This window comes from Pongo abelii, chromosome 2, assembly GCF_028885655.2.
Source record: "Pongo abelii isolate AG06213 chromosome 2, NHGRI_mPonAbe1-v2.0_pri, whole genome shotgun sequence".
NCBI lineage: Eukaryota > Metazoa > Chordata > Mammalia > Primates > Hominidae > Pongo > Pongo abelii.
Genome location: NC_085928.1, coordinates 139175761 through 139192031, shown reverse-complemented (window position 1 = coordinate 139192031; position 16271 = coordinate 139175761). Strand labels below are relative to the sequence as shown.

Sequence of the window (16271 nt, the reverse complement as noted above, 5' to 3'; positions counted from 1 at the left end):
CTGCAGAGCTGCATGGTGGTGGCTCCCAAGCAGCTGAAATTCCAAGAGAAACGTCATCTTTGAGGCAAGAGGGATTGGGAAAAAGGGTCCCTGTGGTCTGAAGAGTATGGGGACAATCCCCATTATTTTTTTCTTCTGCAGCTTGTTCAGAGGGCAGCTTGAGTTATGTGATACTATAAGGGAGCAGCAAGAGCCAGGAAAAGGGGCACCTGAGAATGGGAGAGTGGGGGTGTGGAGCCTACAGAGGAGAGAAAATAAATCCCTAATTCTGGGTATGAACCAGTACATGTCTGGGGCTCACGCCTGAGCTGGACATGTGCCAACAGACTCAAAACAGCACAGCAAAGGCTCTGAAACTGAAGTGACCCTGGAACTACTTATATATGGTTAAGTTCACACTTCAATTTGTAGTCAAGCTAATCTAATCATGTTGATTGACTGCTAAGAGAAACCAACAAAAATCAACATTCTACAGAGGATTTTAATATGACCCAGAATCTCCAAATATAATATTCAAAAATCCAGGATACAATCCAAAATTACTCAGTACAAAAAGAGCCAGAAAAATGTGATCAACTCTCAAAAGAAAAGATAATGACTAGATGCCAATCTGAGATGACTCAGATGTTGGAATTAATAAACAAAGACTGCAGAAACTATTATAACTTACTCCATCATGAAGTATAGAAAAATATTCTTGAAAGAAATGTAAAAACAGAAGATATCAGCAGAGAAACAAAATATAAAATATAAGGATTAAAAATAAATGAATAGATAGATACTCAGGGACATGTCAGACAATATCAAAATGGATGAAGGTTGACATAGAAAAAATATTTGAAGAAAGAATGATGAAAACTTTCCAAATTTAGAGAAAGACAATTTAGAGAAAGACATAAATTTTAAGATTCAAGATTTGAGAATCCCAAAAGGCTCAATTAAAATAAACCATATCCAGACACATCATACTTAAACTGCTGAAAACAAAAGATAAAGGAAAATCTTGGGAGCAGCCATGGAAAAACAACATATTACATACAGAGCAACAATAATTTGAATGACTGCAGATTTCTCATATGAAATGAAAGCCAGAAGATAGTCCAAAAATAAACAGGTATGCTTAAAATTCCACGATTCTTTCAGAACTCCATCCTAGATGAAGATCACAAAATAATTTAAATTAGCCTAAAATCTACCAAGCCATCGTATTTAAAATCTGGAATGCCACACACCTGGATCTGGCTGCACCTACACAGCATGGATGGTTGTCAGGGACAACACCCTTCCCCATAGGGGTGGGCAAAAATGGCAGTTTATATTGCTCCACCAATTTCTTGATACTCTCTTCTGCATGAGCATAAGCAGCACCTATAAGAAATGCAAATGTATTGGACAATTCAGTTAAGCTATAGGCACTGTGACCCTTAAAAAAGTTCATGTGAAATTCCTTTTTACTTATTTATGTTTTGAGACAGGGACTCACTCTATCACCCAGGCTGGAGTGCAGTGGCATGATTTTGGCTCACTGTAACCTCTGCCTCCCTGGCTCAAGCAATCTTCCCTCCTCAGCTTCCCGAGTTGCTGGGACTACAGACAGACGCCACCACCGCACTCAGCTACTTTTAAAATTTTCTGTATAGACGAGGTCTCCCTATATTGCCCAGGCTGGTCTGCTGGTCTTGAACTCATGGGCTCAAGCAATCCTCCTTCCTTGACCTCCTAAGAAATTGCTTGTAGATCTTCTCAAATACTCTCCTTCTGCCTATACCTGGGCTTAAACTCAAAACAAATTGTGACTACAATTTTTATCACTTGTATTTTAAAATGCTTAACAAAGTAAGAGTTCTAATTTTCCACCAATAACACTCTCAATTATTCTGAAGGATGTCTATCCCAAAACAAAAGTCACATCTCACAGCTCTTGCTACTGTCACTTACCCATTCTATGCTATGGTCCTACTGAACTACACTCTACAAGTCCCTGAACACACTATCTTCACTCAGAGGCCCGGGTGGCCAGGGAAAAATGTTGCCCTGAAAGAGAAAGGCTCTCTCTACCCTCATATGTTGGTCCTCATCTCCAGTAAACCTCCTCTACACAAGGTCTCCTAGTCCAGGCACAGAAATTCTAAGGTGCATTAAGTTTCTAAAGATCTGCAGATCTTTCTACAGGCTCTATAATTCTGTGATTGTAACAGAGCTAACCCCAGTGGGACACATTATCTTTTTTGTTGTTGTTGTTGAGGCAAAGTCTCACTCTTGTCACCCAGACTGGAGTGCAATGGCGCGATCTCGGTTCACTGCAACCTCCACCTCCCGGGTTCAAGCGATTCTCCTGCCTCAGCCTCCCAAGTAGCTGGGATTACAGGCTCCTGCCACCAGGCCCAGCTAATTTTTGTATTTTCAGTAGAGACAGGGTTTCACCATGTCGGCCAGGATGGTCTCGAACTCCTGACCTTAGGTGATCTGCCCACCTCGGCCTCCCAAAGTGTTGGGATTACAGGCGTGAGCCACCACACTTGGCCCATGTTATCATTTGTTTTCACAGTTATGTGCCTGGGAATAACCCTCTGCCCTATTCCCTTGATGACATTAAAAATACCTTATTGTTCAAATATTCCATTTCTAATGTCATCAAGACCACTATTTTTTTTTTTGCTATTTTATACTTTTTCAAGGCTAGTACATTATTCCATATTCTGTATATATAATTCTCTACTGAATCCTAGTAAATAGTATCATGCACTTGCAGATTCAATATAACACTCCACTCTACAAAACTACCTTAAAATCCCTTCTCATACATGTATGATGAAAAATAGTTCCTTTTTTTTTTCATCCAGAAAGTTTTCTTGTATTCTCCTTCCTGTTTCAATGTCTTTGTACACTCAGTTCTCTCTTCCTGCTTTGCCTTTGGTCTCTGTCCACTTGGTGAACTACTGTCTGCTTTTTCAAGATACAGCTGTTGTGTCATCTCTTCTGGATAGTCCTTCCATACTATCTACACAAGCAAATTGTTGCTGTTTTCCTTGAAAACCCACCTCAACCTCTCTGTACACACTGCACAAGAGCATACCGCACTTACTTGTTACCAGGTCTATCTACCCTCCCCAATAGGTAGGAACCACTATTTCTCTGTATCCCTCATGAATGTTTTGTGTAATCCCTGCCTTATCATAAGCATTCATCAAATGTTTGTTAAAAGAAGAATGAAAACTAGCATCCACTGAGTGCTTTCCACATATTTTGCTATTTAATTATATCCCATTGAGGTAGTTAATATCCCTATTTTAGAAGTGAGGTAACCTGAGACTCAAAGTAGTTGTTTCCCAAAGTCACAGAGCTAATACATCATACAACACATTCTACTCAGTTCTGACCTCAATTTTTTTGTCATACACTATCAAACTATTTTTAATTTCTACAGATTTAGTTCCTAAGCAGTTGATAATTGATTAGCATGGTCATAGGTGATCCCAGCAGCCTCAGTTCCAGAACACGAAATGGATACTATAATAAATTGCTGACAGGAGTATAAATTGGTTGGTACAACACCTCCAGAGAAAGCAATATGACAATATGTACTAAAAGTCTTAAAAATATTCATACCCTCTAACTTTTCTTTCTAGGAAACTTAAATCCTAAATATAGAAAAAGTTTTAGGCACAAACATGTTTGCCACAGCTACTGTAAACAAACAGTTATTGGCAAAGATTTAAATATTTGCCAGGAAAGTAAGTGTTAATGTACACATGAAGAGACATTAAAAATTATATTTAGGAAATACTTTTAAGATGAAAAATATTATAATCTTAAATGAATAAGGTAGAATATAAAACTGTCTATGAGCACAGTACGTAATCTATGTGTAAAAAGGAATAGAAATGTACTAAATGTTAAAAATAGTTACCTTAGATGAAGGAACTTCTACTTTTCTTGATTTTCCAAAATGTTTTATAATAGAATAAACACATTTCACTAATAAGACCAAAGAAATTAAATAGGTAGTATTTCCTTAAAAGGGTGAAATCTCTGGGCATTAAAGAATAAGTCTGTAATTTCAAAACAAATAATGCTAAATGGATGAAGAGAATTCTTATTCCAATTTCAAACATTAGAACAGACATTAATAACCAATGAAAGTTTGTAAAAAGAATTGGCACTTTCAAAAGCCTAGCAAGATTTAGAGTTCTATTCATGCTACCTTTCCCGATGATAAGAAGGGGTTGTTTGGCATTCCTAATAACAGAAGCTGCCGTGCACACAGCAGAGGTTTCTGCCATGCTAATAGGAGGTGACATGCAGCGCTCCATGTACCTAGAAAAAAAGAGCCCTATTAATTAAAAGAGGCCAACTATGATCTTTTTATTGTGAAAATTTCAAATATATAGAAAGGTAGAAAAAATAGTACAATAAATCTCCATACATCCCCATGTAGATCTAACAACTTAATATCATTTTACCACATTTGTTTCATATATACACACATAAACATGCATTTATTTTTCGTGAACTATTTTAAAGTAAATAATAGGCATCAAGACACTTCACCCTTAAAAATTTCTCCATGCAGCTGTGCATAAGAAAGACCTTCTCCTATACTCAACTATCACATCATTATCACATCTGGTAAATTAACAGTTATTCCCTGATATCATCTAATAGCCAGTGAAATGGCCAATTCATTGACAGAAAATGTGAGTTAATGGCTTTGTACTGTAGTAGCAGTAGTAGCTGTCCTAACAGTAAAAACATAATAAAATCTAATATTTGCTATGTGCCATTTATTCTCATATAACTGTCAAAACAATGAGGTTAGGTATCAACATCATCTTCATTTCACCACTGAGGAAAAAAAAAGACTCACAGAAAGTAACTTGTCCAAGATCTCCAGATGGCACATGGCAGAGACAGGAATGAACCAGTCATTCTGTCTCCAAAGTCCACGGTTTTAAACACCTTACCACATTTCTCTCTTTTTTTTTTTTTTTTTCTGTGGAGACAAGAGTCTTACTCTGTCACCCAGGCTGAAGTGCAGTGGTGCGAACTTGGCTCACTGCAACCTCCATCTCCCAAGTTCAAGCGATTCTCCTGCCTCAGCCTCCCGAGTAGCTGGGACTACGGGCACATGCCACCAAGCCTGGCTAATTTTTGTATTTTTTGTAGAGATGGGGTTTCACTATGTTGGCCAGGCTGGTCTCAAACTCCTACCTCAGGTGATCCACCCACCTCGGCCTCCCAAAGTGCTGGGATTACAGGCGTAAGCCACCGCACCTGGCCCCACTACATTTCCACTCACTGGGTGTTAATATTTTAGTATCATAATATGCATTAGTAAAAGAAATATTCAAACTGTCACAGTTAAGTATTTCTGGACACCAAGTCCTGTGATATTTCATTTATTCTAATTAATATAAATTATACTGTATAAAATTCAGACATATTGTCAAAATATTTAGACATATAATAAAAAAGGACAATCTGTATAAAATTTAAAAGAAGGTTTACAGAGTTAACTTACCTGAGCTTACCCTCCTCCCCTTAGTAGTATTTTGATTATCATGTTCAGGTATTAGGCAGAATAAACAGATGTCTTTTTTACCCAACTCTCCAAAATAAAAAATCACTCCTGGCTGGGCACGGTGGCTCATGCCTGTAATCCCAGCACTTTGTGAGGTCGAGGTTGGCGGATCACAAGGTCAGGAGTTCAAGATCAGCCTGGCCAACATGATGTAACCCTGTCTCTACTAAAAATACAAAAATTAGCTGAGCATGGTGGCGGGCGCCTGTAATCCCAGCTACTTGGGAGGCTGAGGCAGGAGAATCGCTTGAACCCAGGAGGCAGAGGCTGCAGTGAGCTGAGATCGTGCCACTGCACTTCAGCCTGGGCAACAGGGAGAGACTCGGTCTCAAATTAAAAAAAAAAATCACTCTTTGGTACACAGAGTATACAGTAAGACCCATTGACTCTCTGTAGTCACTAGAGAACCATCTGGTCCACAACAGCAGAAACGCACTAAACAGTACCCATGATGCTTTAACCCTAAGTACCTATCTCTATCGGGATGATTTAGATACCAGTGAAAAATGCTTTTTGTACTTCTTTTCACTTAGTGTTTATTTAAGAAATATGGGAATATGATAAATCATAGAAACCTCTATATTGGAATATTTGTTAACCACAGAGAGAGACAGCTAGATGTTTTTTATCCTGAGTCCTAATACTTTTTAATAATCACCCAACCTCTTGGCTTACATTATAAAGATTCTCAAGGACCCATACTACATTAACGAGGGATGTATATTTATGGTTACTGGAGGAATAATTTCAACGAGGAGTTCAGGAAGTTCTAAGTATTTGGTTTAGTAATTAAATCCAGAAATAACTACTAATATCATTTTAATTAAGAGAATTAACCCTTTGGCTAGGATTCAGTTTAATTACTAAATAATCAAGTTAAGATAAATGGAAATTAACTTATAAACTGCTGGGTAAATTATTCTAAAAAGGTAGGCATTATGATAATACATGTACATTGAAGAAAGAATTCCAGCATAACTATTACTCACTTTATAGAATTCACATTCACCTGAAGGTTCACAAAATCTGCTGGTATGTCAACATAGCAAGCACCTGGACGACCATAGATACTGCTTCTCACTGCCTACGTTCATTACAAGTAGAAGAAAAGATTTGTAAAATCTCAGTCTTATCATATTCTACTCAAAGATAATTTAAAACTGGAAATGAACACTTTTCATTTTTCTGGACATCCTTAGGTGGAGAAAAAAATAATTATGATGAAAATCGAAATGTCATCCTCTACTGACTACATTTTTAAAGATTTTTTTGTTTAAAAGGGAGAGAGATAAGAAAGTATTCATTTAGGGCTTTAAAATTCATGTTCTATTACACTTTAGTTTTGGAAATTATTCACCAGGCTCTGCCTGCCAAGTTTTTGCACTGTAATATGTACTTTCATCTGCTTCCTAATCTTAGTAATCTGGCAGTGTTTTCAGAAACTGTGATGCTGTTACACATATCAAATGGTTTCTGTAACTCCTGGTTTTGAAACAGCTAAAATGTAATTTCACGTATAAATGCTGATTATAATTTATAATACAGGTTGAGTATCTGTAATCCAAAAATCCAAAATCTTCCAAAATGTGAAACTTAGTGTGTGCCAAGATGATGATACAAGAGGAAAATTCCACATCTGACCTCATGTGACCGTTCACAGTCAAAATGCAGGTGTCTAAACAGTTTATTCAGCATCCCCAAGGGAAAAATAATCATCAGACTATGTGTATAAGGTACATATGAAACATAAATGAATTTCATATTTAGACTTGGGTCGCATCCCCAAGATGTCTCATTATATATATGCAAATATTCTAAAATCTGAAAAAATCTGCAGTCAGAAACACTTCTGAAAAGCATTTCAGGTAAGGAATAATCAACCTGTATGCTGTTTAATTAACTAACAGAGGGTCTTAGAGGGTTTTGGTTTAGTCCCAATTTTCAAAAATAATCTTTTGCAAAAGCACAAGAGAAAAGGTACTCAGGGGTTCATTATAAACCTTTCTCTTTACTTTTGTATAATTAAAAAGGTAATTTTAAAAACTAAAACACAGGAGAAACTTTTTCCAAAAATAACTTATTTTACCTCTCTATAATTAAATGTAATGACAGTGAACACTAAAATGTAAATAGCTTTCTAACAATGCCATTTTTAACTGCCTGGGTATGTTCCTAATTGTCACTCATTCTTTTGAGAATAAAAATAACATTAAGTATGAGCAACTGAGAAAAATCAGTTGACTTGGAGAGCTTGTTATTAAATACCGTACCTTTTCAATAACAAAAGGAATAGCTTCTATGCTGCTTGGGCGGGCAGAGAACTTGGTATATAATCTACAAGCTTCAACCTACAAGGAAAATGAAAATCACTTAAAATTCAGCTCACAATCATATTACTCTCCTGAAAGAAGACAAAATGTTAAGTCATTAGTTTCTTTTATGTTTAGAGGCAAGGTGGAGAAAATGTATTGCCTAGACTGTCCCTTAAAAGCCTATTCAAAGTACAAAGTTTTGCCTTGGTATGATTCAGGAAGCATATCATACCAAAGATGCAAAATCTTTTGGCAAAGATGCAAAAGTTTGATAATACCCACCATCTAACACAACACAGGAAAATAGGCTCTTCTATAAACTGCTGGTGAGACTATAAATGCGAAAGGAAGTTAACAAAATCTACAAAAAATTTAAATTAGCATATCTTTGGATCCAGCAATTTCACAGATAAGAATATAAAACTTCATCTGTTATATTTTGTTATAATAATAATCTATTCTTACATTTCTGCCAGTGTTCCTTTTATATACTTTCTTGCTTTGGTGTTTAGAACATATGAATTCAGTAGTGATAATTTTTCACTGTTTAATATATCTTGAGGCATTATATAGAAACTGTTTCTCTTGATGTTTTAGTATGAAATCTATGAAAAACTGATAGTCCCACAGGCATGACAAAATTAAGATCACCCCTCGATTTTCAGTCTACGTTCATGCCCTTTTGTTTTAAGGACTTCCACAAAACCCAGATATTTGGATTCTTTCTCTTCTGTTTTTAAATTTGATCTAATAAAGTATTATTTTCCATTTCAGGAAAAAAATACGTAGTGGACATTTATCCTGTTTTCTTTTTCACCTATATAGTTTCTGCAGTAACTTTAGATTTCCTTTTAATTAACTTAATCTGTTCTACTTATTTTCCAAACACATAAGCATCTTTTAAATAACTGTTATGGTCTACTATTAACTAAATAAAACTTTGATTCCCTTCTAAGAGTATAAAAATATAACTTTTGCATTAACCTATACTAGAGTTCAGTATTTTAGTTTATCATATATGAAATTTTATTTTTTGAAGTTCTCAATAATGATTTCTGATTTACAAATAGACTTTGTCTAATGATTTTACTTATGTATTTATTTTTGAGACAGAGTTTCACTCTTGTCACCCAGACTGGAGTACAGTGGTACGATCTCGGCTCACTGTAACCTCTGCCTCCTGGGTTCAAGTGATTCTCCTGCCTCAGCCTCCTAAGTAGCGAGGATTACAGGCACCCGCCACCAAGCCCAGCTAATTTTTGTATTTTTAGTAGAGACAGAGTTTCACCATGTTGGCCAGGCTGGTCTCAAACTCCTGACCTCAGGTGATCCACCCGCTTGGGGCTCCCAAAGTGCTGTGATTACAGGGGTGAGCCACCATGCCCGGCTGTCTAATGATTTTAACTTTGTCCTGTAAATGCTCAAATATATTTACATCTTAAGTGTCAATCATTCACTTTCAGCTATTTGTTTCCAACAACTGTTCCCTTTTTTTTTTTTTTTTTAAAGACATGGTCTCTTGGACGGGTGTGGTGGCTCATGCCTGTAATCCCAGTACTTTGGGAGGCCAAGGTGGGTAGATCACTTGAGGTCAGGAGTTCAAGACCAGCCTGGGCACCATGGCAAAACACTGTCTCTGCAAAAAGTACAAAAATTATCTGGGCATGGTGGCATGTGCCTATAGTCCCAGCCACTTAGGAGGCTGAGGCGGGAGGATGGCTTAAGCCCAGGAGGTAAAGGCTGCAGTGAGCCAATATAGCACCACTGAACTGCAGATTGGGCAACACAGCCATACCCTGTCTCAAAAAAGAAAAAAAAAAAAAAAGAAAGACAGAGACAAGACCTGAGTATGTTGCACAGACATATGTTTGGTCTCAAACATTTGGGCTCCAGCAGTTCTCCCGCCTCAGCCTAGTAGCTGAGTAGCTAGGAATACAGTTACGAAGCACCGTGTCCAGCTTTATTCTCAAAACTGTAGCATTTTGTTGACATATTCTTTCAAGTTTCTTTTAATTTTGAAAGGCTTTCTTTCCTCCTTCTAAAATAAAAATATACTTGTCCAGAGTCTACTGATAATCATTTTGAGTAAGTTTTTTCCTCTTATTTCCCTAAAGTCTGGGAGGCATAGTCCAAAATCATTTTTATTCCTACACTTTCTTGACTCCTTTAAGAGCCTATTTTCAGAGCTTAAAATCCTGTCACAAAGGTGTATTTCTTGAAAGCTTGTTTCTAAGCAGGGCCCAAGCTCACCCTTAATATCTATCCTGAAGTTGTCTTATAGTAGCTCGAGATAATTACCTTTAAGTTACTTCAGGTATTTCTAATTTATTTATTTTATTTTGCAAACAGGAGGCTTTTTTATATCTTCTCTCTGCCTCTTAATGTTGTGTATGTATTGTGTTACTAAAATCTTAAGAGTTGCAGGCCAGGTGAGGTGGCTCATGCTTGTAATCCCAGCACTTTGGGAAGCTGAGGCAGATGGATCGCTTGAGCTCAAGAGTTCAAGACCAGCCTGGGCAACATGGTGAAACCTCGTCTCTACAAAAAACTCAAAAATTAGCCAAGCGTGGTGGTGTGAACCTGTAGTCCCAGCTGCTTGGGAGACTGAGGTGGGAGGATTGCTTGAGGTCAGGAGGTCAAGACTGCAGTGAGCTGAGGTCGCACCACTGCATTCCAGCCTCAACAACAAAGCAAAATCCTGTTTCAAAAATTAAAAATAAAAAAACCAAAATCTTAAAGTTGGATACCTGAGGAAACTCCTGGAAAGCTCCCATTGTTTCTTGGTTTCTTTCAGAGGAACCACCAATCACAAGCAAGGGCCTGAAACAATCATTTTTTTAACAAGATAATTACAAATGAGATCATCATGTAAAACACTAAACACAGTGTCTAATTCACAACAAATAATAAATGTTAAAGGGAGAGAATATTATATTTTTCTCTTAGAAACTGTAGATTAAGGCTGGGTGAGGTGGCTCATGCCTGTAATCCAGCACTTTGGGAGGCCGAGGCGGGTGGATCACTTGAAGTCAGGAGTTCAAGACCAGCCTGGCCAACATGGTGAAACTCCAGCTCTACAAAAAATACAAAAATTAGCCGGGCATGCTGGCGGGCGCCTGTAATCCCAGCTACTTGGGAGGCTGAGGTAGGAGAATTGCTTGAACCTAGGAAGCAGAGGTTACAGTGAGCTGAGATTGTGCCACTACACTCCAGCCTGGGCAACAGAGCAAGACTCTGTCTCAAAAAAAAAAAAAAAAAAACAAAGAAATTGTAGATTAAAAAATATCTAGGAAGCAACCTGATATGAGAGAACTTTCCTTAATATCAGAAAAAGACAAAATGTATAGTAAATGTTTTCCTTCCCTTCTTCCCCTTCCCCTTTTGGATGCTGATGCTAAGCTTCCAGGTTATATTGACATAAAATAAATTTTTATGCCTTTCTTATTCTTGGGATAAGAGGAAGAAAAATTTTACACTTTCCTAAGTGAATCTATTTAGAAATTGCAAAATAAGTGACATTCCTCAGCAATGAAATTCTTATCCTTCAATGTGGAAAAAAAAAAAAAGATATGGGAAACCTTAAGGTACTTAAAAAATATAACACCTTAAAGTAAACAAAGAAGAGAAAGATCAAAAGGAAAGTAAAGAAGAAACTATAAGAAACACAGGGCAAGAAAGAAAACAATGTCCTTTCCACTAGAAAGATTAAATATGTTCCACATTGATTAGAACCTAACCCCCCTCAACCTGATTTCATTGGTAAAGCGCCAGAGATGGAGTTAAGGGCAAGATCAGAGAATAAGTAAAGTAGTTTATATATAAAGCAAACTAAATGAATATAAGAATTTCAAATATCTTCCTACCTATGCAAAACAAGGTGAAAAATTAGACACATTTTACACACTGAGCTGGGATCTTTAAAAAAATAATTCTTCACTTAAAGTAAATAGAACTACATACACATTCACACACACACACACACATTAGGAACTCTAAAATGTTAAAAGTGTTTATGTCAGCTGAGTGTGGTGGCTCATACCTGTAATCCCAACACTTTGGGAGGCCAAGGCAGGTGGATCACCTGAGGTCAGGAGTTTGAGACCAGCCTGGCCAGCATGGTGAAACCTCGTCTCTACTAAAAATACAAAAATTGGCCGGGCGTGGTGGCGGGGGCCTGTAATCCCAGCTACTTGGGAGGCTGACGCAGGAGAATCACTTGAACCCAGGAGGCAGAGGTTGTGGTGTGCCAAGATTGCACCACTGCACTCCAGCCTGGGCGACAGAGTGAGACTCCGTCTCAAAAAAAAAAAAAAAAAAAAAAGTGTTTATCTCTAAGTAAATACATTACTGGTGCTTTGCATTTTCTTCCTAATACTCTTTTTTAAGTTATATCTATTTAAGGTATACCATATGATATTTTGACATACATATAGTGAAATGATTACTATAGTCAAGCAAATTAACATATTCATGTTACTTTTTTTCCAAAGATATTGTAGAAATAGTCACTTTTTTTGGTAAAAGTACCTAAAATTTACTCTCTTTGCAAATTTACAATACACAATATTATTAGCTATGGCTTTCATGTTGTACATTAGATCTCCAGGCTTTATCCTACTTGACTGAAACTTTGTACCCTTTGACCTATCTCCCTATTCCCCCTCCTCCTCCTCATTCCCTCCCCCATAACTAACTTTACTTTCAGTTTCTAAGAATTGAAGGGTTTTTTTTTTCCAAGTCTTTCTACCCTAGATCAGTATTAGCTCTACTCAGTAAAATCCTGCAGTGACCTTTTTAAGAAAATGTTTTCAGTAATAATAATGTCATTACCAGCAGTTCATGTTTGCATTTGCCATACCGCCCAAGGCATGGATGAGACCTGGACCAGAAACAACAAGGCAGACTCCTGGCCTAAAAGCAAAACAGAATTTATTTTATTAAAATCAGGTCAAATGTAACAACTGATTCATAACACTTTAGTGTGAAACATGGCAATCTTGGACTTCAAAGGAAGGACATACAAGTCTTTACTATAACTGATAAAACAATTATTAGAATATTTTTAATTAAAAAAACAAAGCGATATATATACATATACTTTTTTTTTTTTTGAGATAGCATCTCACTCTGTTGCCCAGGCTGGAGTGCAGTGGCATGATCAGGGCTCACCGCAGCCTCAACCTCCTAGGCTCAGGTGATCTTCCCACCACAGCCTCCCAAGTAACCGGGACTACAGGCAGATGCCACCACACCCGGCTAATTTTTTGTTTTTTTTTTTTTTGGTAGAGATGGGTTGCCTAGGCTGGTCTTGAACTCCTGGGCTCAAGCGATCCGCCTGCCTTGGCCTCCCAAAGTGCTGGGATTACAGGCATAAGCCAGCATGCCTGGCCCAAAAAAAGAAAAGTTATATCAGATTCTTGCGAGAAATAAGGTACCTATCATTTTCACACCTTATATCTCTAACCACTTATTTTGATCTGGACTACATCTGGACTAAATCAAGTTAATGGTATACAGAAGCAAATTTTTGACTGCTGAGTTCATTTTTGTATGAAAAAAGGTTTTTTTTTTTCATTTCTTAACAAATAAATATAACGTCAACTGATCTTTGATAGGAAAGTAATTCTGAATGCAGTGCTCTGCCCAAAATGGTGTTTTTTTTTTTTGTCTTTTTTTTTTTTTTTTTTTTTTTTGAGACCAAGTCTCGTTCTTCTCCCCCAGGCTGCAGTGCAATGGCATGGCATGATCTCGGCTCACTGCAACCTCTGCCTCCCGGGTTCAAGTGATTCTCCTGCCTCAGCCTCCTAAGTAGCTGGGATTACAGGCATGTGCCACCACGCCTGGCTAATTTTTGTATTTTTAGTAGAGACGGGGTTTCACTGTGTTTGGCCAGGCTTGTCTCGGAACTCCTGGCCTCAGGTGATCCACCCGCCTTGGCCTCCCAAAGTGCTGGGATTACAGGCATGAGCTACCTCGCCTGGCCCCCAAAATCTTTCAAAACTGAATTTGAAGCTGAGCATGGTGGCTGACGTCTGTAATCCCACCATCTTGAGAGGCTGAGGCAGATGGATCACTTGAGCCCAGGAGTTCAAGACCAGCCTGGGCAACATGGTGAAACCCTGTCTCTAAAAAATATAAAAACTAGCTGAGTATGGTGGTGCGCACCTGTAGTGCCAGCTACTTGGGAGGCTGAGGCAGGAGAATCGCTGGAACCTGGGAGGTGGAGCTTGCAGTAAGCCGAGATGGTGCCACTGCACTCCAGCCTGGGGACGACAGAGTGAGACTCCAAATAAATACATATTGAACTTGAATGTTTAACCCTTCGGTGTGACTTTCTAAGCTTAAACCACTCGGGGAAAAGGTATCTCAATATAATTCAGTTTGCCATTTTACATTTATAAAATAATTTCTTAAAAATTTCTGTTTAAGACAGACTTGAAAATAAGTAATTACCACCAAGTAAACTAAACTTCTAGAACAGTACTATCCAACAGAACTTTGTATAGTAATAGAAATGTTCTGCATTTGCAGTATGATACGGTAGCTACTACTGACATGGTTACCGAGCACTTGAAATGTGGCTACTACAAACTGATAAACTATGATTTAAATGTTATTTAATTTTAATTAATTTAAATGCAAACAGGTCATACGGCTCGTGGCTACCATACTTGCCAGTGCAGCTCCAGAAGTTCATTCAAATAGCAAAAATGTTTCAAATATGAACTTTTAGGCCAGGCATGGTGGCTCACGCCTGTAATCCCAGCCCTTTGGGAGGCCAAGGCCGGCAGATCATGAGGTCAAGAGACAGAAACCATCCTGGCCAACATAGTGAAACCCCATCTCTACTAATATACGAAAATTAGCTGGGCGTGGTGGTACATGCCTGTAATCCCAGCTACTGGGGAGGCTGAGGCATGAGGATTGCTTGAACCCAGGAGGCAGAGGTTGCATTGAGCCGAGATTGCACCACTGCACTGTCCAGCCCAGGCGACAGTGCAAGACTCCATCTCAAAAAAAAAAAAGTATGAACTTTTAACCATTTTCTTAATCATTGTTCTAGCATTTTTTACATTAAGGCATTAATTAATAACTATAATTTAAATGCTTTCCAAGCTAAATGAAAAGATTAAAATATTTGTCATATGTAAATAAAGTGGCAGAAAACAGTGACTTGATGGCCTATTTTTTTCAGGCTCAAATTCACAAGTTCCTTATCACAGAAAAAAAACTATTCTGGTGAGGTCTAGACTTTGAGATCTTAGTTTGCACTTCTTAGCAACTGAATTACTAGTTTCATTTTTGGAAATAAAAAAATGTATTAAAACTAACATACATGAAAAAAGTATGATACACATTCCCGTGAGAGTCCAAATTCTGCTTAAAAAATACACAGATAAGGGAAAAAACTGGAAGAAAATGACCAATTCTTAACAGTTCTGAGATCACAGGTGATTTTCATTTTCTTCATCTTTTTTCTTTTTTTTTTTTTTTTGAGATGGAGTCTCACTCTATCACCCAGGCTGGAGTGCACTGGCGCAATCTCAGCTCACTGCAACCTCCACCTCCCAGGTTCAAGCCGATTCTCCTGCCTCAGTCTCCCGAGTAGCTGGGACTACAGGCACGTGCCACCACACCAGGCTGATTTTTGTATTTTTAGTAGAGACGGGGTTTCACCATGTTGGCCAAGCTGGTCTCAAACTCCCGACCTCAGGTGATCCACCCACCTCAGCCTCCCAAAGTGCTGGGATTATAGGCGTGACCCACCGTGCCTAGTTGATTTTCATTTTCTTCTTTGTGCTTTCTATATTTTCCAAAATGGACATTTTAAAAATGTATTAATTTTTAATAATAAAAAGGGGGTAGTAGTTAGGTAACATGGATACACACTAAAAAATCAGAACATATGGAACAGGTCTCAACAGTCACATTCTGAACCAAGCATTTTTGTATTAAGCGTGCTGGGGTAGTTGTGAGATCCAAGACAAGGTATCATACATCAACTCACTATCTGATCACCAGTGATTCACTCTGCAAAATGGCAATGTGTTCCACTCTAAAACACTTCTGGTATCATTATTCTTTTGATGTGGGCCTCAGAGAGTTTTAAATGTTTTTTATCTTTTGTTATTTAATATATTCTTCTATAATCTTTCCAAATGAACTCATCCTTCAGCTGAAAGACGTAATAGGTCTACCCCAAAATATTAAAGTAATTGAAGTGAAACAAATTTTAGTTTACCTGCCTGTCAGATATCCAATCGCGGAGGCAGCATAACAAGCCTACGAGAAAAGACACTGGGACTTGAGCATATTGGGATCCTTATAGTACATTTATGAGAGCGACTTACTATTAAATAATAGACAAGAACATAATG

The 16271-nt window shown here is 37.8% G+C and overlaps 1 protein-coding gene across 5 annotated transcripts in view; it reads right to left on the bottom strand.

Moving 5' to 3' along the window:
- The window catches only part of HACL1 (2-hydroxyacyl-CoA lyase 1), a 39165-nt gene that overhangs the window by 17822 nt on the left and 5072 nt on the right, over positions 1–16271 (bottom strand). For 2 of the 5 annotated variants that reach the window (XM_002814030.6, XM_009239300.4), the window contains exons 3-9: positions 16136–16176; positions 12724–12804; positions 10641–10713; positions 7852–7929; positions 6571–6665; positions 4205–4317; positions 1233–1368 (exon numbers count right to left, since the gene is read on the bottom strand). In XM_002814030.6, the coding sequence (XP_002814076.3) occupies positions 1233–1368; positions 4205–4317; positions 6571–6665; positions 7852–7929; positions 10641–10713; positions 12724–12804; positions 16136–16176 (617 nt within the window). Of the gene's footprint in view, positions 1–1232; positions 1369–4204; positions 4318–6570; positions 6666–7851; positions 7930–10640; positions 10714–12723; positions 12805–14058; positions 14886–16135; positions 16177–16271 lie in introns of those variants that run through there. The other 3 variants (XM_063722580.1, XM_054552568.2, XM_063722581.1) reach the window with 3 other exon arrangements.